General features: G+C 40.4%; 1 protein-coding gene across 1 annotated transcript; it reads right to left on the bottom strand.

Moving 5' to 3' along the window:
• Window positions 1–9,308: 9,308 nt before the first annotated feature.
• On the bottom strand, window positions 9,309–23,192 carry LOC107690123 (zinc finger protein 200-like). Its single transcript, XM_016488357.1, has 3 exons — window positions 22,982–23,192; window positions 17,783–18,110; window positions 9,309–9,336 (listed from the first exon to the last, which is right to left on the bottom strand). Exons 1-3 carry the CDS (start codon window positions 23,037–23,039, stop codon window positions 9,309–9,311), a joined length of 414 nt encoding a protein of 137 aa, XP_016343843.1. The 5' UTR covers window positions 23,040–23,192.
• Between the last annotated feature and the right edge of the window lie 1,171 nt (window positions 23,193–24,363).

Genomic DNA, 24,363 nt, shown 5'->3' with positions numbered 1-24,363 from the left:
CGGGAGATTATACGAAACAGGGCCTCCGCCACACTTTTCGCGGAAATGTTGCGGAGCGCCACTGCCTCAGGATATCGCGTTGCATAATCCACGAGGACTAATGCAAAGCGATGGCCCCGTGCTGACCGTTCTAATGGCCCGATGAGGTCCATACCAATTCTCTCGAAGGGGACCTGCATAAGCGGCAGAGGGCGCAACGGCGCTTTTGGGGAGGCCGGGGGATTCACTAACTGACATTCACGACAAGCCGTGCACCACCTGTGCACATTCTCGTGAATGCCCGGCCAAAAGAATCGGGTCATTAACCGGTTCAAAGTTGCTGCCTGTCCCAAATGTCCTGCCATAGGATTACAATGAGCCGCCTGGAAAAGCATTTCCCGACGGCTTTTAGGAACTAACAACTGAGTTGTATCTTGTTTTGTCTGAGCGTCTTGGGTCACTCGATACAACCTATCTTTTAAAATACCAAAATAGGGGTAAGAAGGGGGCCGTGCCGGCTGGAGCGGCTGTCCGTCGATGGAGCAGACTTGTTCAAATGCATTTTTCAGCGTCTCATCCCGAGACTGCTCCAGGGGAAAATCATCACGCTCCGGGAGGATTAGCCTCTCGGCCGCGCTCGGTTCCCCTGTCGCAGGCTCAGGCGGTTGCGGTACCGCCTCCCCTGCCTGCACGGCCGCCTCCCCTCCTCTCTTCTCCTTTCCCCAAGAGACATCCGCGCACAAATACCCCAGGCTTAGTTTGTTCAAGGGCAGGTGGGCTGGCAGGGCCGGGGCAGATGGACTTTCCCCCGCCCGAACCTCCCAGTCTATCCAGCTCCGGAACAGCTCGCGGTCCTCCTGCTGCGTCTGGATGAGGGCCCGGAATCGACGCTCCTGATCCTCCCTCATGTCCAGCAGCGCTTGATGGTGCTCTTGGTGGAGGCCCGTGAGCGAGTGGATGACTTCCGCAAATGGCGAACTTGACGGAGATGACATGACGGCGGCGGCGTTATCACTTCCTTCCCGGGTTTCGGCACCAGTGTAACAAAGTTCGTAGTGGGAAGAAGGAAGTGACTCAGGTAGGCGGTTTGGAGACTCGTGGCTCTTTTATTTCTTTCCTTAAAGTTCAACAAAACACAAACGGGACGCTTCCAGCGCGTTCTCAATCTGCCCAGGGCATAAACTTAGTTCAGTCGGCTCTCCTCCTCCGGCTAAGGGATCGCCACGAGCCCCAGTCTCTCTCTCCTACCACGTTCTCCAGTCTGCCCATTTATCCGGTCTCTCCAGGCTAATTACTGCAATCAGACACAGGTGTTCATCATTTTGCACTTGACCTACTTACTCACCGCTCGTCTCCCGTCCCTCTCTCCCGCTGCAGACTTCGCTGAACCACGCCCCCCTCGCCACATACGCAGACTCGGATCCTGAGCTCACTACTGCGCAGACTCAAGTCCTGAGCTCACTACTGTGCAGACTCAAGTCCTGAGCTCACTACTGCGCAGACTTGGGTCCTGAGCTCACTACTGTGTAGACTCAAGTCCTGAGCTCACTACTGCGCAGACTCGGGTCCTGAGTTCACTACTGTGCAGACTCAGGTCCTGAGTTCACTACAGCGCAGACTCCGGTCCTGAGCTCACTACTGCGTAGACTCGGGTCTTGAGCTCACTACTGCGCAGAGTCGGGTCCTGAGCTCACTACTGCGCAGACTCGGGTCCTGAGCTCACTACTGCGCAGACTCGGGTCCTGAGGTCACTACTGCGCAGACTCGGGTCCTGAGCTCACTACTGCGCAGACTCGGGTCCTGAGCTCACTACTGCGCAGACTCAAGTCCTGAGCTCACTTCTGCGCAGACTCAAGTCCTGAGCTCACTACTGCGCAGACTCGGATCCTGAGCTCACTACTGTGCAGACTTGGATCCTTTTTATTGGCGGTTTTCAATCAGAGACTTATTACAAGTGAGGAAAAGAAAAACCATACAACACTGGTTTCACAACATTGAACAAGAAATCTAGATGGTATTAAACACATTCCTTGCTCTCCGAACCCAATTCAGGAGAAAAGAAAATAAAAGAAGAAGAAGAAAAAAAAGGGGGGGTTATAATCCAGAAGCATACAAATATATTACAACACAATAGCGCAAATATAATAGTCTTAAAAAATATATATATATATATATATATATATATATATATGTATATATATATATACCCATTGCATGTATACAGTCTAGTGATGATGTGGACCAAAATACATATATACATATAGAGGGGGGAAAATAATAAAAATAAATAAATAAACAATAAAATTAACACATTGCACCTGAGTAAGCCATCACTGCTAAATGTCAGGTATCAGACAATTTCTTTGCTAGTACACTCCTAAATGAGCTTCAATTATTCAAGAACAAGAGAAAAGATAGGTACAGCAGGGTTAGATGTGTAGGAAGGGCTACATATAGAAATTTTATTTTTTTAAATACAACAGAAAAGGTTGCCAAATTGTATAGAAATCTTCTGTATTGCCATGAATTGCATATCTAATTTTCTCTATTTGAATAAATAAACTGTAACAGGCCATATACATCCAGTGAAAGTAGTTGTGCAGAGAAGGGTTTTTCCAGTTCAACAGTATAATTCTTTTGGCAATTATTAAGCAAAAGGCTAAAGCACTTGATGACAGAGACACCTTTGAAGGATTAAGTCCAAACAGTGCCACTAAAGGACATGGTCCAACCTTTAAAAGAAAAACATCAAAGATTGTTTTGAAAATTGATGTCCAAAAAGGAATTAAATCTGGGCAAAGCCAAACAGTATGGTACAAAGTAGCTGGAGCTTGTCGACATCGGTAACAAATAGGATCAATTTCCGGGTTTATTTTAGACAAAGAGCTTTTGACCATTCCTCATCTGAGAAAATACGGTTAAGGTCTGATTCCCAGTCTAACTTTATTTTAGACAAGGATGAAGACTTATATGTTGGAGATAGCACCTTTGGAAACTTTTATTTCCAAAATTGGTCAATCTCTTGTTTAGATACCTAAAGAAATTAGTTTTTGGAAGATTGAATTTTTCTGAAAGATATGAGAAGGTTATAAACGTGTTCTCATGAAAAGGGTCATTAATATTTACAATGCCCATTCTAAACCATAGTGCAAATGCTCCATCTGATATGGAAGGCAAAAAAGAAGGATTTTTATATATAGGAAACAGACACGACATTGCCTGGAAACCGAAATGTTTTCTAAATTGCTTCCAGATTTTTAGACTATGTAAAACTAAGGGGTTAGAAGAATAACAAGAAGATTTAATAAACAATGAAGAGCATAACAACGCATGTAAAGAAACTCTGCTACAAGAATCGCATTCCATTTCAACCCATGCTGGAACCCATTGACAAAGGCCGTAATGTGACTGGCTCCAATATAAGATGCTATGAATATTCGCTGCCCAGTAATAAAATAAAAAATGAGGAAAAGCAAATCCGCCTAATCTGAAAATATTCGATCTAAAGTCTTAAAAAAAGATTTTGGTATAAAGACCGGAATGTTTTGAAATAAGAAAAGGAGTTTAGGCAAAATATTAATTTTTATGGCATTAATTCTGCTTACACGCGATAGTGGAAGAGTTGTCCACCTAGCAAGATCCTGTTTCATTCGATCCAAAATTGGAATAAAATTATGCTTGAAAAGATCTACGTGTTTCCTCGTTACTATAACTCCCAGGTAACGAAAACAATCGGAGGCTAGCTTAAATGGGAACGCTGATACTGAAAGAGCCCTTGCAGCCAAGTTAATTGGGAAGAACTCACTCTTATTTAAATTATATTTATAGCCCGAAACACTACTAAACTGTTTCAAAATATTGAACACATAAGGAAAACAGGCTTCTGGATTTGAGACGTACAACACTACATCATCAGCATAGAGAGAAATTTTCTGTTCTTTACCTCCTCTAAAAATACCAGATATTATTATATATTATATATATTGTGATTAGAACGAAAAGCTATTGCAAGAGGCTCTATGGCTATAGCGAACAAAAGCGGGGACAGGGGACAACCCTGTCTCGTCCCACGGTAAAGTGAAAAATATTCAGAGCTTATACCATTTGTTTTCACAGATGCCAAAGGGGAAGAATATAAGAGTTTTACCCAAGACACAAATTTATCACCAAACCCAAACTTTTTTAATGTATAAAAAAGATAGTCCCACTCAATGCGGTCAAAAGCCTTTTCCGCATCGAGAGAGACCAAGACCTCTGGTAATGATAAATCTGACAAGGTATAAATTATGTTAATCAACCTTCTAAGATTAAAGAAACCCCTGTCTGTTTTTTATAAAGCCTGTTTGGTCAGGGTGAATAATGTCTTGCACTATGGTTTCCAGCCTTACAGAGAAAATCTTAGCCAAGATTTTCACGTCAACATTAAGGAGGGATATTGGACGATAAGACCCACAGTCGAGTGGGTTTTTATTGGGTTTCAAGATCAGTGAAATTAATGCTTGATGCATGGAAAAGGGTAAACTACCATTATTTAGGGATTCTTCAAAAACCGAAAGAAGCAATGGAGAAAGCTGAAGAAAAAACTTGAGAACTCTGCTGGGAAACCGTCTGGGCCTGAGGATTTTCCACTTTGCATCTGTGAAATAGCCTGCAAGATTTCAGTTAAACTTATAGGAACATCTAATTTGGCTTTTGACTCGTTGCTAATTTGAGGGATGTCGAGATTATCAAAAAAATTGTTTATAAGATTAGAATCTTTAAGGGAATTAGACTGGTATAGAGAAGAATAAAATAATTTAAACTGATTATTAATTTCTTGAGGGTCTGATACAATATTTCCAACTGGGGTTTGAATTTGAGCAATAAAACTCTTTGCAGTTTGAAGTCTAAGTTGCAGTGCAAGAACTTTGCCTGGTTTATCACCAAATTCATAGAAACGATGTCATGACTTGAGTAAAAGCTGCTCCGCTTGGTTAGTGGAGAGAAGATCATATTCAGACTGTAAAAAGGCCCTTTCATTATACAAAAATGGAGTTGGACGCTGTGCGTATTTCTGATCTATTTTGGCAATCTGTCCAGAAAGATCACAAAGCTTTTTATTGCGCAATTTTTTTTATATAAGCAGAACAAGAAATAAATTCTCCACGTAAATAAACTTTGAGTGTTTCCCAAAGAATAGACGCAGAGATCCCTTCGGTAGTGTTTGTCTCAAAAAATGTGGAAAGTTTTTCAGAAATAAACTCAACAAAATAGCCATCTGATAGAAGTAAGGCATTCATTCTCCAAACATGAGAGATCCTTCCATTTCCAGAGAGGGCCAATTCAAGGATTACTGGAGCGTGATCAGAAATAATTATACTATCATAAAAAGAGGATTTTACTTGGGGAATAAGTTTACTGTCAATGATAAAATAATCAATACGTGAATAAGTGTGATGAACAGGGGAAAAAAAAGAAAAAGTTTTAGAGGAGGGATTCAAAAACCGCCATACGTCAGCTATTCTGTATCCTTCCAAAAAGGAATTAATTGTTTTAGAAGACTGAGATAAAATAGCTGGTTTAAAAGATGACCTGTCTAGAACAGTATTCAAGACACAATTTAAATCTCCTCCCAAGATCAATTGGTAAGAGTTTAAGTCTGGGAGTTTAGAAAAAAGCTTAATAAAAAAGTCTGGGTTGTCCCAGTTGGGCGCATAAACACTAACTACAACCACTTGATTATCGTAAAGAGTGCCTGAGACTATCACATATCTGCCGTTGGGATCCGAGACAACTTCAGAAGGATTAAACTGAGTATTTTTATTGTTTAAAATAGCTGTGTCTCTAGCTTTACAATTAAGTCCCGAATGGAACACCTGTCCCACCCAGGATCTCATCAAACTTTTATGACAAGATTTCTTAAGGTGAGTTTCCTGCAGAAAACATATATTAGCCTTTAGCATTATCAGATTGGAACTTTATTATTTAACCCTTTTACATTCCAACTAACTAATTTAACCCTGCCCTGTCTCTCCTGAGGCAAGTTTCTATCCATTTCTATGGAGTATGGGCATACTGATGGTAGAAATAAGAAAAGATGGTTTCAGGCAGAGGGCAAGACAAAAAAGAGCGATCAAGTAATACATGGCTGATGGTGTACAAAATAAAATAAAAAAATAAACAACGCCTATTCTCCACGTGTGTCCGGAACTGACACAGGACTTAACATTGATAACACTAACAAGCCTGACTGACAAAAACAAGGCAGTCAGGTACAGAGAAAACAAGTTAACTAATTCTAACAACTTAGCTGCCCTTCCGGCAGTGCTCCGTGAACAGGAATACAATATAGAATTTGTTATCTCAGCAGTATACGATGCATAACATCAAATTTAAGTTTGGGCTTGGCTCTTATGAAGCGTGGACAAGTTCAAGAAACTTGAGAAATGTTCAACATCAAGTATGGGTTGCCTACTTTTTCATAGATCTAGTTTAAGGAACTTTTACAAAACAAAAAGATGGTAGCCCCTTTTCTGTATTTAGATCATATCTGTCAAACTTCGCTTGTTGCAGACTTAATGACAGAACTGAAGAAATCCGCCACAGCCTGTGGAGTTTGGAACATATGTCGCTGTCCCTGGAAATCGACGCGGAGTCTGGCCGGGTGAATTGTAAGGAATTACAATTCCGTAGGTAATGCCGGCGTTGCGAAGTGAAGCTTTTACATCCTTGAACTCAGCCCGGCGTCTCACCACCTCTGCGGACATGTCCGGAAAAATACGAACAACCGCACCATTAAACTCCAAATGTCCCCGCTCGCGACTCAATTTCAAAATGAGTTATTTTGTTTGATATCGGTGGAGTCGAACTAGCATATGCCTAGGGATTATGCATTGCGTTGGGATTTTTGTCTGACACGGTGGGCTCGATCGATTTCGGGGGGTCTCTCAAAAGCACCTTCTCCGAAGAGCTCAGTGAACATTGAGGACATAAAAGTCACCGGACTTTGGCCCTCCGAGCCCTCTGGTATCCCGATGACCCTTACGTTTTGTCTCCGCGAACGGTTCTCCAGGTCATCCAGCTTACGTTTGTGGTCAGTGTTCTCTGCCTGTAATGTGTGGCACAGCTTGGAAAAGTGCTGTTTCAATATCTCTGATATTTTGGGTTTGTAAAGACAGGGTCGTTTGTAGCGTGGACACTGCATAACGGAGTTCAGATAACAACTCGGATCGTAGTGAAGACATTTCTGAACGAATGGTGGACGAAATTAAATCCTTTAAGGAAGCTGCTGTTATCTCCTCCTCCACTTGGACTGGAGTGTTAGCTTTAGCATTAACTGCCTGTACGCTCCCCTTGTCAGTCAGCATTTCTACAATGTTTCGCCCTGACTTTCCTGATTTTGGCATTCTTCTTTAAAATTAAACGATCAGGTCGATTGCTAGATATATATATAACAAAAATAAATAAAACTACTGAGAAAAAACAAATTAATGTTCACGGAGCGACTTCCAACCACGTCTACTCGCCACGAGGCATACCGAAAGTCCGCAGACTCGGATCCTGAGCTCACTACTGCACATAGTCAGGTCCTGAGCTCACTACTGCGCATAGTCAGGTCCTGAGCTCACTACTGCGTAGACTCGGGTCCTGAGCTCACTACTGCACAGACACTGCTCCACTTCGCTCACTACTGCGCAGACTCGGGTCCCGAGCTCATTACTGCGGTCCTGAGCTCACTACTGCGCAGACGCAGCTCTACTTGGCTCACTACAGTGCAGACTCAGGTCCTGAGCTCACTACTGCGCAGACACAGCTCTACTTCGCTCACTACTGCGCAGACTCAGGTCCTGAGCTCACAACAGTGCAGACTCGGGTCCTGAGCTCACTACTGCGCAGAGTCAGGTCCTGAGCTCACTACTGCGTAGACTCAAGTCCTGAGCTCACTAATGCACAGACTCGGGTCCTGAGCTCACTACTGCACAGACACTGCTTCACTTTGCTCACTACTGCGCAGACTCGGGTCACGAGCTCATTACTGCACAGACGCAGCTCCACTACGCTCACTACTGCGCAGACTCGGGTCACGAGCTCATTATACTGCGCAGACTCGGGTCCTGAGCTCACTACTGCGCAGACTCGGGTCCTGAGCTCACTACTGTGCAGACTCGGGTCCTGAGCTGCATAGACGCAGCTCCACTACGCTCACTACTGCGTAGACGCAGCTCCACTACGCTCACTACTGTGCAGACTCGGATGCTGAGCTCACTACTGCACAGACTCAGGTCCTAAGCTCATTACTGCGCAGAGTCGGGTCCTGAGCTCACTACTGCGCAGAGTCGGGTCCTGAGCTTACTACTGCGCAGACTCGGGTCCTGAGCTCACAACAGCGCAGACTCGGGTCCTGAGCTCACTACAGCGCAGATTCGGGTCCTAAGCTCACTACAGAGCAGACTCGGGTCCTGAGCTCACTACTGTGCAGACTCGGATCCTGAGATCACTACTGCACAGACGCAGCTTCACTTCGCTCACTACTACACAGACTCGGGTCATGAGCTCACTACAGCGCAGACTCGGGTCCTAAGCTCACTACTGTGCAGAGTCAGGTCCTGAGCTCACTACTGCGCAGACTTGGGTCCTGAGCTCTCTGCTGCGCAGTCTCGGGTCCTGAGCTTACTACTGCGCAGACTCGGGTCCTGAGCTCACTGCCACTACTGCGCAGACTCGGGTTCTGAGCTCACAACAGCGCAGACTCGGGTCCTGAGCTCACAACAGCGCAGACTCGGGTCTTGAGCTCACTACTGCGCAGACTCGGGTCCTGAGCTTACTACTGCGCAGACTCGGGTCCTGGGCTCACTACACTGCAGACTCGGGTTCTGAGCTCACTACTGCGCAGACGCAGCTCTACTTCACTCACTACCGCGCAGACTCGGGTCCTGAGCTCACTACAGAGCAGACTCGGGTCCTGGGCTCACTACAGTGCAGACTCGGGTCCTGAGCTCACTACAGCGCAGACTCGGGTCCTGAGCTCATTACTGCGCAGACTCGGGTCCTGAGCTCACTATTGCGCAGGCTCGGGTCCTGAGCTCACTACAGCGCAGACTCGGGTCCTGAGCTCATTACTGCGCAGACTCGGGTCCTGAGCTCACTATTGCGCAGGCTCGGGTCCTGAGCTCACTACAGCGCAGACTCGGGTCCTGAGCTCATTACTGCGCAGGCGCAGCTCCGCTACGCTCACTACTGCGAAGACTTGGGTCCTGAGCTCAATACTGCGCAGACTAGGGTCCTGAGCTCACTACTGCGCAGGCTCGGGTCCTGAGCTCACTACTGCGCAGGTTCGGGTCCTGAGTTCACTACTGCACAGGCTCGGGTCCTGTTACCCTGTTACAGACACATAGTTTAATTAGAACTATGTGAAAGTTTTCACATATATGAGCAGCATTTTAATCCCTCTTTTCACTGGGATTGTTTCACATTTTGGATTTTTTTTTTATATATATATTTTTATATTTGTCATTCAGATGGATCAGGAACATCCTAATTTTGGAGGGTGACCACATGTCAATTAAAATATATATGTATTTTTACAAGAGAGATATTAAAAAAGGGCTTTGTCCAAAATAAAATATAGTTAAAGATAAAAAAGCCTGGAAGGATGTATCAAATTAAAATTTTTATGAAATTAATGACAGTAACAGGATTGATGTCATAGTCACAGGACTGACCAGTAACAGTAAAAATAGTAACAGTATTGACACTGCATGAAACATTGCTTAACAATGAGACTATATTTAGAACGATATGCAAATGTGATGTGGTTTTTATATCATTTTGCAAATTAAAAGTCCTGCTGAAAAGGAAAAATCATAGTGAGGCACAGGCCAAAAACCTTACCCTTATCAGCATAAATGCTATTTAAATTATATAAAATAATATTAAATGTACTTTTTCATGTAATATTGATGAAAGAATATATAGTATTATGTTTTTAAATTTCAAATTTATTCGTTGTTATATTAAATCTATGTTTGATTATTTCTTAGGGATGCAAAAGGCACCAATTTCGTGGAATGACCCATATGCATATTAAATATAATGTGATCATCAACACTACGCCACATATAAATGAAAACTGCCTAATGTTACCAAGTGAAATGTCGATCCAGGAAGTGGTAAAGGCCTGTGCAAGCTTTGGGAGTGCTGATGGAAGCCATCTACTGCATACTTGCTTTGATCATCGTACTGAATATGATACAGATGTAGTATTTAATAAAAATGCAATTTTCTCAGCTTTTTGCTCAGCTTTTTTTGCCTAACCCTAACCCTACATTCAAGTGTTGATAAAAAATAATGCTTGAAGCTAGAATAAAACTGATTAATTTGTTTAAAAGTAGAGGGTCTGTTCTTTATTTTGGTGTATTGCATGTTCAGATTCTGGGGGCCATGAAATGTTAGTGAAAATCATCAAAAATGCTGACGGTGGCTGGCAACTTTTTTTTCAAAAACGCTAGCGGTGAAAGAGTTAAACCCAGCCTTCTTCACCTTCGTGGCTTCTTGAACTTTGTCAGTCCACCACCAGACCTGTTTGTTGATAAATCGTCATCCTGGCTTAGTCACACCGAGGCACTCTCCCGCTGCATTGCTAATCAAAGTGCTTCGACTGGCTGGTCATCGTCGATGGTGACGATATAATTGTGGCAGCTAGTTTTGTTCTCTTAGACTATTCACTTGATCTTCTCAGGGCCAGTAAGTCGGGCACAGGGTCAAAAAGCCGAGGTTCAGCCCGAGGTCGAGGGCTAGTAGACGGTGTTGGGAGGCAATGGTCTGCGATGGATGGGATCACCTTGGAATCCAGGACGAACTTGAAGTCTTCCGTCGGATAAGCCAATAGTCAATCTGGGTTGAACGTCTACCACTGGTGTAGGTGGCAAGATGGGAGTCATGTTTCTTGAAAAACGTGTTGGCGATGACCAGATCGTGGGCCTCTGCGAGAATTTGGTAGCCCTCTTTATTTCGGGTCCCACAGCTTTGTCCACAGTGTACCAGCTCATACCTGTCTCGTGAGGCTCTGACATGGCCTTTGAGGTCGCCGCCAATCAAGAGATGCTTGTTGATGTTAATTGATCGAAGTTGATCAGCAAACTGATGCCAGAATTCCTTCTTCTTGGTGACGTCGGTACATAGCAGGAGACCACCCTCAGGATCACCGACCCAGTGTCAATCTTGTTTGACATGAAGAGATCCGAAATACGTCTGTCCCCAACTACCAGGGGCGTCGGACAGGGGGTAATAGTGGAACTGAATTCTCAAAGTCTGAGTCTGTGAGGATTTCCAGTCAGGATTTAGATCTTATCATAGTACTGCGTATGCGATACATATATGGCAATAGGCTGCATGACCTTTAAATCTTCAGCTTTAAGCTTTAAAAACTACTGTTTATTTAAATTTCCAACTTTTTCACTCGAACACCTTCAAACTCTAAACCCGGATAAGTTGAATTAACTTTAAAAGCTTGAGGAAACTGGTTGCCCTAAAAAAATTAAGTAATGTAATTTAAAAAAATTATGTTTGTTGAACTTTAAATGTTTTGTAATATCAATTAATTTGCAGTTATTACACCTAGTATATTTAAGTTTAATATACAAATTTCCAAGTTAAATCTATCAGTTGTTTTATTTTTCCAATTTAAGCTAGAAAATTAAGAAAAAAGCAAACAAATAAAGGAACATTCATGTAATTTTCTGTTTTAATTTAATTCAATTCAATTCCAAATGTTAATTTGAAAACATTACAACACATGAATTTTTTTATATCCTGAAAACATTTCCCCATTAAACATGAAGAAACTAGTTTAACATTAACTTATTGTTATGCACATAAATAGTCTATCTCAGAATCACAACAAACGGCATCAAAACTATGTTTTTTTTCCAGTCAGGATTTATACCGTATCATAGTACTGCGTATGCGATACATAGTATGCGATAGGCTGCATGATCTTTACATTTTCAGCTTTAAGCTTTAAAACTGCTGTTTATTTAAATTTCAAACTTCTTCACCCGAACACCTTCAAACTACCGGTACAAGCTTTTAATACTACTTCAAACAGGTCAGGCTTACTCGAGCAAACCACAAAGTTTGTTTACAAACTGCACTTGTCTAGGTTTGTTTTTTTCTTCTCTTAATCTATAAAAGAAAGACACAACCGAGTTCGGGGTTTTTAAGTTTTTGTTCAGTCAGTAGCCTCTTAATGAAGTCTATGTCCTCTGATATCCACAATGCAATAGTGTAAATGCAAACAACAGCAATTCTGCAAAAAGAAAAACATAATGGAAAACACTGATCTAAATGTTAAACGTGTAATTATTTAAAAGTTAATTTGCATTCAACAAAAAGTTATTTGTTTGGTGGCGTTGGGGTTATAAAACATGCTGTAACACAGCATTCTGTGCTGAGATATCTCCTATCATTCGCAGTGATCTTGGCAATGCTGTATATCATTGTCTCTCTTATCATACCATGGACTCACTTTTTCTTTTTTTATACACATGCAACTGGTGCCATCTTGCCTATGAGTTATTAATTGTAGTACAAATGACCTTTAGTTCATCCAAAAGTTAAATTTCTGTCATCATTTGCTCACCCCCATATCTAAAACTATATTGATTTCCTTTTTCTGTTTTAACAAAAAAGAAGATATTTTGAAGGATGTTGGTAACCAAACAGTTGATGGGCCCCATTGACTTGCATAGTAATTTTTTTTCCCACTCTGAAAGTCCATGGCTACCAGAAATAGTTTGGGCTTCAAAATATCTTTTTTTGTGTGTGTTCAACAAAAGAAATAAACTCATACAGGTTTGGAACAACTTAAAGGGTGAGTAAATTATGACATAACTTTTATTTCCGGGTGAACTACCACTTTGTTTGTATGTTGAAATGTCCAGCTGAATACATTAACCCTTACATATTGATACAAGAAGGATAGGCCTTTCATTTTGTTGATAATTTTGTTGACTATAAGGCTACACATTCTAATTTTAAATTGTCCAAGCAATGGTTACAACTTTTACAGCTTTATTTACGGTGCTCAAATATTTAGATTTTTTTCATAGCTGTTATTTTATACCTCTAACCTAATACAGCTCAAATAAATCTTTTAAGAGTCATAAAAAAAAAATAACACACACAAAATGCAGTTGAAACGAAAGTTGTTTCTTATCGATCCTAATCTACAAAAACAAAAAGTGTCATCAGTCAAAAAAAAACGACTGTGAGACGCTGCTTGGAGTAAAAATGAAACGGTCTCACGATCTCATGCATGTCTCCAGTCTGTCCTCTAGTGTAAATGTGACATGATGACAAACTGAAGGTCTTACATAAAAAACACAATATGAAAAAAATTATAATTGACTTTAACCAATCTTTTTTTTGTTTTTTGAACGTCCAACTTGAATCTTCACTGAAAGTTAGAGTTTGATGAAACCGGTTACATCAACACACACAGCTGTCAAAAAGGGCAACTGACTTTCAAAAGAAATCACTCCCTTTTAAACGAGAAGTCAGAAATAGCCCTCTAAACATGTTTGCTGTCATGTGATCTTAATATATGTGGTGTAAGAGAACTTCTATTCAACATTTTATATTTTGACAAATTGCATGTCATAGGATGTCAATTTCAAATGAATGTGAAGATATAATTTGTAGCTCAAAACTTTATCTGCAGCATTTATCGCACAGCTCTTTCATTTTTTTTTAGCATTTATTTCTATAATTATATATAATTTACCTTATTGACCTTGTTTGCAAGCACTTGTTATAAGAAGCATTAGAGCAGCAGAAGAGGGCAGCAGTTTGTAAGTGTTTTGTTTATTTTCTCATTAGATTTTAGCGAGGTTGTCTTTGCTAGGAAACATTGATTAGCTTATTGTTACCCTGATGTCACATGGACTATTTTACCAATGTCCTTTCTGGACCTGGGAATTCTGAAGATGAAAGAAGGTCTTAGGGGTTTGGAATGACACGAGGGTGAGTAATTAATGACAGAATTTTCATTTTTGGGTGAACTAACCTTTTAACTGCCTTGAGATACTGGCAGTTTTTCTTGCCCTAAAAACCTTCCTACCAGACCTGGTCCGGTTGGACAACATGCCGGTGGTAGCTGTTATAAATCACCAAAGTGGTGTCAGATCACACTCCCTTTAGAGGCTGGTGGGACACCTCCTTTTAAGGGCTCAGGTCTCACAGAGAGCAGCTCATGTACCAGGCAGACGGAAGCAAGGGTCGAAGATTCTATCCCTGGGGGAAAGTAGCTCCAGGAGAATGAAGTCTTCATCCCCAAGTGGTTCAGACGATTTGGTCCATCTTTGGGAAGGCAGAGGTAGACCTCTTTGCCTCAGAAGACAACTCTCACGGCCCAATATGTTTCTTGAGGGAACAAGATGCTCTGGCCCACGAATGGCCCAGCGCTCGCCTCTACGCCTTCCCTTTGATTGTCCTGCTTCCTCAGGTCATCAGACGGATTGGGGAAGTCAAGTGCTCGGTCCTCCTAGTGGCCCCACTCTGAAGGAATCAGATGTGGTTCCTTTAGCTAGTCCAGCTGCTGTCAGCAGCCCCACGGGGCCAATTCCGTTGAGGAAGGACCTTCTCTTTCAAGCGTGAGGTATGATTTGGCATCCCCGGCCTGAGCAGTGGAGTCTTCATATTTGGCCCCTCGACAGGAGTCTTTACAGCTCCCCGTTAGAGTGAATAACACAGTTTTGTAGGCTAGAACTCCATCTACAAGATGCTACTGTGCCGACTCCGGACTTATCTGCAGTCCTGAGGGCCTTGCAAGGCCCTGCCTTCGAGTCGCTCCAGTCAGCTGATGTGCGGCCCCTGTTGGTTATGACCATCCTCCTTGTAGCATTAGCGTCGGTCAAGCAAGAGGACGATTTACATGCACTGCCAGTCAGTGCTTCATGCCTTGAGTTTGGGCCTAAAGCCCTGCAGAGTCTTCCTCAAACCAAGACACGGCTATGTGCCTAAAGTTCACTCAACTCCGTTCAGAGCACAAGTCATCACCCTCTTATCTCTTCCTAATTCAGAGGTGGAGCAGGGTCCAAATCCCAGTTCAGGCCCTTTGAGTGTATGTGGAGCATTCTTGCCACTTCCAGCTTTGGAAGCCACTCTAAAGGGCTGCCAGCCACAAAGCAGAGACTATCTTGTTGGATAGTTGACACTAAAGTCCTGACTTACATTTCAGTGGGCTTACAGCGTCCTCTCGGAGTGAGGGCTCATTCCACCAGAGGAACAGCCACCTCCTGGGCTTGGTCCAGCGGAATTTCCATCAGCACTTTTGGAGGTGTTTCCCATCACATACAACACGGGACAGACAACAACAGGGGAGACTGTTCGAAAGGGAACGCTCCGGTTTCTAATGTAACCTTGGTTCCCTGACAAAAGGGAATGAGCTTTATTTAAGCTGCCGTGCTATAAGGCTGCACGCGAGTCATCGACTATCGCTATCAGTCAAAAGATTCTCACGAAATGGTGCTCAGAGCCTGGGGATAAGGAGCAATGTTTGCGTACAAGATGTGACAGGAGCGGCATGAACCTAAAACTGAACCTAAAGTATCGATCTCATCAGGCTAGTATCAATCTGATACTTTGTATAGATCAGGGGTGGGCAAACTTTTTGACTCGAGGGCCACATTAAGTTTTCCGCATCAAGCGAGGGGCCGCATAATATGTGTATGACAATTGAAGCTTTGATTTTTTTTATCACTTGTACATACATGGCAGTTCTATTCTTGTTCCATCTCTACCTTATTTGTTTTATGAACACTTTATGACACACAGATAAGTTGCATTGGTGTACAAGTTGATTGATATATAAGACACATTTTATAATTTCATTCAGAAAAGAAACAAAAATATAAGTAAAAAAACAAACACAAATTATAGTGGCATTGACTATAAACATTTATTATAAACGTCCATCCTAAATATTTAAAGCGAAACAGAAACTAGCAGCGTGGTTGCTGGAAATGCGCAGTACAATCTCACTTGCCTTTCTCATTTGTCACCAATCCAAATGTGCGCACTTTGCGCTTGACCTTGATTGCTTTATATAAGCCACCTTGGAAATCGCAGCACGTTTCAGATGATAAAAAACAAGATTTATAATCCAGAAAATACATTACTATATCCATTTTCATAAAAATGTCTGTGGAAAACAGAAGAAAGCATATCTTTGCAAGATAAAACAACAAATTATTTCCACGTTTTCCCCACGAAATTACAGTGCCCGTGAGCAGGAGGATAACACTGGCATTTGTTCTGATACTGGAAAGTCTACATAGCATTTTAAGCATTTTTAAACGGTACCAATACAAGGCATTCTTTTTTAAAACAAATGAACACTTTAACATTTTTAAAACAAGTACTTATTTACAATTGTGCCGGTTTTGTAGGGTGTATATTTTTACTTTTTATTTTGTATTTGAGCTGTGTGGCTTGGACGTGGCGTCCATCAAAAATAGACTAGGCGCCTATCTTTAGCAAAGCAGCGCAGAGAGCTGCTTCTGGGACGCTTCTGAAATGTGTCGTGGCGTGGCTGGTGCAAACACAAGCATTGACTACAGTGGCCGTGATCACCTCCAGTGGCAACATCGGAGCCGTGACGTACCGCAGATGCGTGCGGTGTAAATCCGGGGTTATATACCGCATTACAGGCTACAGCGCCATCTATTGGATTTTACTGATATCACATCAAATAAGTCATTTTGGACCAACTGCCAAACGGGCCAGATAAAAATGCCCGGCAGGCCGTAGATTGCCCACCTCTGGTATAGATACTATCAATATTAGGATCGATCCGCCCACCACTAGAAGAAGGGTTGCTAATGTAGACAAACTCATTCAATCTCAGCCATGTGTAATAGCTTTTTTTTTTTAATTGAAAAGCCCAAATAGCAATTGCTATACTTCATAGCTTTTAGATATTAAAACTAAAATTATAAAATTACTTTTTCCTGATTCAAATACAATCAACAGACAATAAAAGTTGTTGATAAAAAATAAAAATAAAATGTATTAATAAAAAAGGTAACATTTAATCAATAATTACTCAGAGCAAATACAAAAATTAGCTGGATCTCTCTCCTACTGACAAGTAGGGATGGCTATCAGTAAGGTTTTAATGGTGTTACTATTCTTACAAGCCTGCTTATTAAACATACTGAACATAATATGAAACTCTTAAATATGTAAAATTATATCATTTATATCACGAAGCAAAATGATATACAAGAATAAAACGTTTTGACATTGTTCTTTGTGGAGGAACTCCATCTTTGAGTTGATCTGAATCTCACAGTTGAATCTAATGGTTTTGAAGATGAAGATGAACTTTATTCACTGTGAAAACTTTAGATTGTTTTTTTTTTCATGCCGCTTGTTATGACAGATTTATCCAGATGATATTCTATTGCTTGATGCATTATTGTGTCAGATTTGGTGAGGACGCAGCATCAGATCTGAAAGTGCTGGATCTGAAGATGATCTACTTACTGTGATTGTTTTTTGTATGTCTGTGTAGAGAAGATGAATGATTGAAACACTTCCCACATGCAGTGCAGTGATACACGTAGGGTTGGGTCTCATTTGTTTTTTTTTTATACTGGTGCCAAATTGATACCTTTAAAACGGTATCGGTGCCTAAACTGTGCCTGAACCGATGCTTATAAAAAAATAATAAAATAAATTTAAAAAAAAAAAACTCTTTCCACACAAATGACATGAATGTGGTTTCTCCTTTGTATGAACTACCAGGTGTTTCTTCAGGTCTGAAGCACACAAAAATGTTTTCCCGCATTGATCACATGTGTACAGTTTCTCTCCAGTGTGGATGCCCATGTGTTTCTTAAGGTGTGCTGATTGTGTGAAACTCTTCCCACACTGATCACAAGTGAATGGTTTCTCTCCAGTATGAACTCTCATATGAACATCAAGATGAGGTTTGCATGTGAAACTCTTTCCACACTGAGTGCAGGTGAAAGATTTCTTGGCTCTTCTTTTCTTTAAATCTTTCTGTTTGGGTTTTTCTCCACTTATGACATGAATTTTCTCCTCAGATTCACTCAATTCTTCTTTCTCCTCATTATCTTCAATCAACTCTGAAACAAAAGTAAAAACAGTACATTTTCATTTAACTCCTTAAAAAAAGTGAAAAGACATGAGAAATTGAAAGGACATAAAAAAAAACTGATATAACAGCAGAAAGTAGACAATTGCATTACAAAATTTTGGTCATTTTGATGCAATTTTATATCTTATACGTCCCTGGATCTTTCCATGAATGGGAGAACTATTAAATATGTTTGATCAACAACATGAAGGATCTGAGGATCCTCAAATACAAACTGTGTGTTGCAGCAAGAGAGCGACCATACATTTGTGTTATGTTTTTATTAATTTATAATAATTTATAATCATTAGTCATTTATGTAATTTATTGTTTATTTTTTATCATTTACTACTTATATAAAAATTCAGCGGTGAACCCGTCCGGTTCTGGAGCCTTTCCTGTTGTCAAATTCTTGATCACTTCTAAAATGTCATCCTCCATTATGGGAGAATCCCAAAGCTCCCGCTGATTCTCACTGAGAGACGGAATATTAAGTCCACCGAGGAAGTTTTTTTATTTCTTTCTCAGAGGAGCTACTGCACGAAGTGTACAAATCCTTACATGGGGCATTAATGTCCATGACCTTGGTTACAAGGCCTCTCCCAGGGGTTTGAATAGCACATATTGAGGCAGAGGATTCCCTATGTTTAATGTATCCCGCCAACATGTTCCCTGCTTTATCTCCAGATTCAAAGGATTTTTGTCTAATTCTGAACATGTCAAATTCTAATTTTTGAGTAAGAATATTATTATATTGATACTTTAGCTGTACTTAAAGTCTAAGGTTATATTGGTTCATTCTCCGTTTTAAATTAATCGAATAAAAAACATGTAAGAACTACTACTCTATGTCTGATATTTCATGTTTGCATCACGGTGAGAGGCTGAAAGCAGCTGTTGTTTTTAAAGAACATTTATAGTTAATAATAGTCTACTAGTGTTATACCTTCAGTCATTTTGAACTTGAATTACTGTGACTTTTGACATTTTTTAAAAAGCATTTTCCTCGTATTATTTCTGAACACATAATATGTATAAGACACGTTTGCACAATATGTACTTGTAGTTTATGCATCTTTTCTGCAAAGATATTTAACAAGTGATTGGTTTAACATTTACATCATGTTGACAATTTCATGTGTGCTGCACTTGGAATAGAATTGTCTTTAACTAGAGGGTTAATAATGAAAAAGTAACTTGATTCATGTTGTAGTTACATTTTTAAGTTGACTAGTTAAAAATCGTAAGAAGTCGAGAATCGGTCAAACATTCTAGAAAAATCGAGATTTAAATTTTTCGCAAAATCGCCCTAAGCTGAGGCGTACTGTATAATATTGGGCTGCAACTAACGGTTATTTTGATAATCGATTAGTTGGCCAATTATTTTTTCCCCGATTAATCGGATTTTAACAATCGATTTTTTACAACAACAAAAAAACACTATTCCACATTCTGCCCAATATCCTTCAAACAAACGTGCCAATTGAATGCTATGAAAACAAAGTCAGTGCTTAACTATTTATTGGACCACCTGCCATAATAAAGAGAAAACACATTTTAGGAATCTGTTTAATCTGAATCTGAAAAATTGTTTAAATCAAAAAATGTTAGTAATTTATTGGGCAAATAAACTTAAACAACTAAATAGTATTTATTCGCATAACAAAAATGGCCTCCTATGCCCTTCATAACAGCTTGCAGTCTTGCTGACATTGTTTAAGTACTTTTTGACTGTAATTGCATCTGAAAAAAAAACACTATAAAGCTCTCTGCCTTTCTTTCATAGATAACAGCAATTATAGCATTAGAAACAGCCTACAACTGTTACTAAAGAGCTTACGCATATTGGAGGACTAACCCATACAGAAAGCTAAAAAATTATTTAGTTAGTTAGTTTAGAGCAGCAGTGGCACAAACCATAATTTGTTAAAAACCTTACATCAATTTGTTAAGCATTGTATATAGTGAATATATTTTAAATCTCTGCATTAAAAATTTAAATAATAATAAAGATAATAAAGACGAATAAAATCACAAACTCAGTTGTAACCAATAGGTAAGAGTAATATTCAATCACGCGCTGTTATCCCCTTACAGTTCCTACTCTCATAAAATAAAATAATTCTCATGTTTTGGGCAGCTTGGATCACGTAACTCTCCCGCAGCATCTCATTCTGTCTCCTCCACTATTTTTAGATGCATTTTGTCCATAGAAATGCGTAATTCAGTGCATGAAGTTGGACTTGCACTGTGGGCAGACCTGACTAATCGTTAATGAGAATCGTTGTCGATGATTTTCTTAACCGATAATAATCGATTTTATCGATTAGTTGTTGCAGCCCTAGTATAATAACCCCTCTAACATATGCTTTTAGCGCTTCCCATGCCACCCCTGATGATGGAGCTGAATTTACATTAGTAGATAAATACAAATCAATTTGGTCTTGGAGTAAAGGTTTAAATGCAGGGAGATGTAACAAAGTGGAATTGAACCTCCATCTATATTTTTTTTTTTTTAAGTGTCCAATGGTATAAGATCCAGATATACTGGTGCATGGTCTGAAATCAATATGAACACAATCACCCCCCAAACAAAAAACATTAAGAACACAAAAAAAATGAATGATGTACGATATATTTTGTTTTCTTTGCATACAAAAAATATTCTCGTAGCTTCAAAAAATTACGGTTGAACCCCTGATGTCACGTGGATTATTTTACCGATCTCCTTGCTATGTTTCTGCACATTGATCGTGGTAATAGCATTGCTGTCTATGAAGAGTCAGAGAGCTCTCAGAATTCATCAGAAATGTCTTAATTTGTGTTCCGAAGATTAACGGAGGTCTTACGGGTTTGGAACGACACGAGGGTGAGTAATTAATGACAGAATTGTCATTTTTGGGTGAACTAACCCTTTAAGTATGAGACTTAAGGCGTGATTTCCCCTTACCTATGGGAATAATTTAAGGGTGTTGCATATAATCCCTTAAACACTGCCCTTAGCAAAGGGAAACCGTTCAGTGTTTCACAATAAGGCAGATAGCGGTGTAAGTGTTCACAGAAAACAATATAACATGGATAAGGAAAACAAAAAAGAAAACCAAATATGAAAGAGAAGGACCAGACGAGACGGAAACTCAAACTGAAAATTCTGAAAAATCACTTACTCACCCTCGTGTCAGTTCAAACCCATACGACTTTTATTCATCTTTGGACAACAAATAAAGATCTCTCATCATTTCTGTCCATGTAGAGATTTTCAGGGACTGGTGTGAATAAATCTATATTTAAATGCAAAGAGACAAGATAGTCTATGCATGACGTTTTATTCGTATCCAAAACGAGGCGATGTGAACATTAAAGGTGGGGTAAGCAATTTTTCAAAAACTGTCTACTCATGATGTGGAGGAGAGAGCGTTCAGTGCACAGGACGGACATTAGCGAGCCAAGTGACAGAAAGATAGAGATGGCAGATAAAAAGCTAAAGAGGAAAACGTCTGCGGAACAAAAGAAGGCTTAAGGCTTAAGGCAAGAAGTAGGACCCGTGTAAATATCGGATCAGCTTTCGGAGCGGAAGGCCTGCGATCGGACGCCGAGGTTGCTTTGTTTCTTCTCGATAGGTGAGTAACACTGTGTCTGCGCCGCAACTAAAGTCTGTCTAGTACACTGGACGCGACAAAGCGACCGTTGAAAATCATTTGAAATTAGTGTCAATACGTCATGAATAGAACACAGCAGCAGTTTTCTGTCGGGGATTTGTCATGTCGTGCCGCATCCAGTGTAGACCATAGATATGTATATATATATATATATATATATGGTGTAGACAGCATCACTGATTATAATGAGTTCTATAGTATTTTGTCGCGACGCGCCACTCTCGTCCGGTGTAGACACGGTGTAACATTGGTTTTGCTTTGTTTCACAGAACTAAACGTTGCCTGGGTTGCATACGTATATGTGGGGCGGAGCTATCAAAATAGGGGCGAGACCCTTTTGGGGTAGGGGTGTGTTTATTTTGGTGATTTGAAATATCAACATTTTGGCTACCAGAAATCGCTTACCCCACCTTTAAAGCGCTAAACTCTCATGCAGTGTATGTTTCATTCATACTGGAAGCCAGAGGGCGCTCTTGCACCTAAAGTCCAAAACGGATTAATTGAAGTAGCCTATCTTCTAAGCTGTATAAAAAGCAGAAACGTAAACACAAACTCAAACTCTGCTGAATGTGTTTTTCAAGTCATCTCCAGGTACAAAATACAGGAATAAGATATTATAGAATATAAATTTGCTCTCGAGTGTGATGCACTCACGTTTGAGCTAAATGTGTGCTGTATAATTTGATCAATGTTTATATGTGAATAAATTAAAATCTGTTTAACATATAAAGCGGCCGATCATGTCTCTAAGACTTTTGACCCTGCCTCTTCTCTCTGGATCCCTGCAGGATGAGGCCCCTCGTCCCGGAGCGCATGAATCTCGCAATAACAGCTCGGGGAGAAACAAGAAACTCTGATTAAAGAATTAATAATAAAATGTAACACTCGCGATGTCCTCGGCAGCTTGCGGGGATTTGTCAGCGTCAGTTGGAGGAGCTGCTGCACTGTCATTGCCGCCTCTCAGAGCCTTTTTTATGCTCGATTGGACTGTTTTCTGCCTACAAGCCATATTTCTGTAGCAAAAGCTCTTCTCTACTTCTTCGAGATCAAAAGTTGTTGAGTTAGCCACTTAAAATTATTAAGGATAAATACACTGTGCTGCTGCAAGCAGTGTTAAACTACGCTGCTATCCACCTCGACCTCGTCACGTGACCCATAACCGACAGCATTATTAATGAATTAATGAAGAATAAACACCAACCTGTTTGTTCTTCAATATCTTCAGTGTGCTTGATTCTGCAGGGCTCTGGATCTCTCATCTTCTCTCTGTCCTCTTTAATAAACTCAGTCTTTACAGATTTCAGATCTTCCTGATGATTAGATGCTGGTCTTCACTTGTGAACTGATGGAGATTTTCCAGCATTTATTGCTGAATTACTGAATGTGTGATTTTTGTGGGAGGAGCTTCACTGATGATGATGATGCAATATTTGTTGGCACAAGGTCCCTCAGTCCTTATTGGGGACTTTAATAGATGCCATTCTTAAATTTAAACTCTTTAAATTCAAATGCTACACTGGAGCAATGATGCTGAAAATGTTTCCAAAAGTTAGTATTTCCAGGAGTAAAGGACACACAGGTGTTTTCAATCTGTTTGATGGGAAACAGTCATGTTTACAAGACACTGGTTTGACAAAGCAAGTGCTTTTGAGGTTGAAAAGAAAAAAGTCACAGACAATAAATGCAAAGTTAATCACACACATTTTAAAGTTTGCTTTATTAAAAAAAATCAGGTTTAATGTTACACAAATCAATTGTTTTATTTAGGCGACTGCTGTATTATGTACCCTAAATAATGCATGACTTGTCATAATACTACCAACTGGGAAGCAGGATTTTCTAAGCTGCACTTGATGCACTTTATCATGTAATCTTAAAGGTACAATATGTAAGTTTTCGCCACTAGAGGTCGCATTTTCAAAACAATAACAAAGGCGAAGTTTGATGACGCTATTAAGGAGGATGTTCACGGATGAGGTAATTAATACATTTTTTGATTACCTGTACCTTCCGTAGTTATTCAAACAGTGAATAAATTATACAGAGAATGCAAGCAAAGAACATGTACACTGTCAAAGAACATTATGACTGACTTAAGTTTAGCTTGAGTTTAAGCACTCTCAAAAAAACTCCCCTTATAATCAGTAAAGCTATCTATACACAGTTTTATGAATTAATCTCTTACACCATACGTACATCTACACTTTGTTGTTTGATGAGAGAATTCGCGTGAGAGCTGGGCTGCGTTCAGCCCCCAAAAATGGTGCAAAACGTTTTGTTAAACGGAAACGGTGGTGTGTTGAACACTGTTCTGATGACGCGAGAGTTGCAACTATGGCAGCTGAGAAGGACATTCTTTGTGTTCTTCTTGAAGAATTGTCGGAGCCTGATGAAATCGGTATAAATACGTGTTTAATACTGCAAAATACCCTCGATGTTACAGTCACTGCCCTTGCCGTCCAGAATAAAAGAGAACATCCCAATAGAGTGAAGGGATTTGTGGAAACTGTGGTTCCTAATTATTGTGATCCAACATTTGCCTCGCATTTCAGGATGAAAAGACAAACATTTCAGGTGAAGGAT

Source organism: Sinocyclocheilus anshuiensis, unplaced genomic scaffold (assembly GCF_001515605.1).
Source record: "Sinocyclocheilus anshuiensis isolate Anshui unplaced genomic scaffold, SAMN03320099.WGS_v1.1 scaffold1649, whole genome shotgun sequence".
NCBI classification, from domain to species: Eukaryota; Metazoa; Chordata; class Actinopteri; order Cypriniformes; family Cyprinidae; genus Sinocyclocheilus; species Sinocyclocheilus anshuiensis.
Note: the sequence above shows the minus strand (reverse complement) of the source record. Positions and strands in the feature narration are given on the sequence as shown.

Coding starts and splice junctions, on each gene's coding strand:
- LOC107690123 (XM_016488357.1), bottom strand. CDS start 23,039: ATGAGAGATCCAGAGCCCTGCAGAATCAAGCACACTGAAGATATTGAA. Junction 18,111..22,981: donor AGATATTGAAGAACAAACAG/GTTGGTGTTTAT, acceptor CTTTTGTTTCAG/AGTTGATTGAAGATAATGAG. Junction 9,337..17,782: donor AAAACATTTTTGTGTGCTTC/AGACCTGAAGAA, acceptor TGTCTGTAACAG/GGTAACAGGACCCGAGCCTG.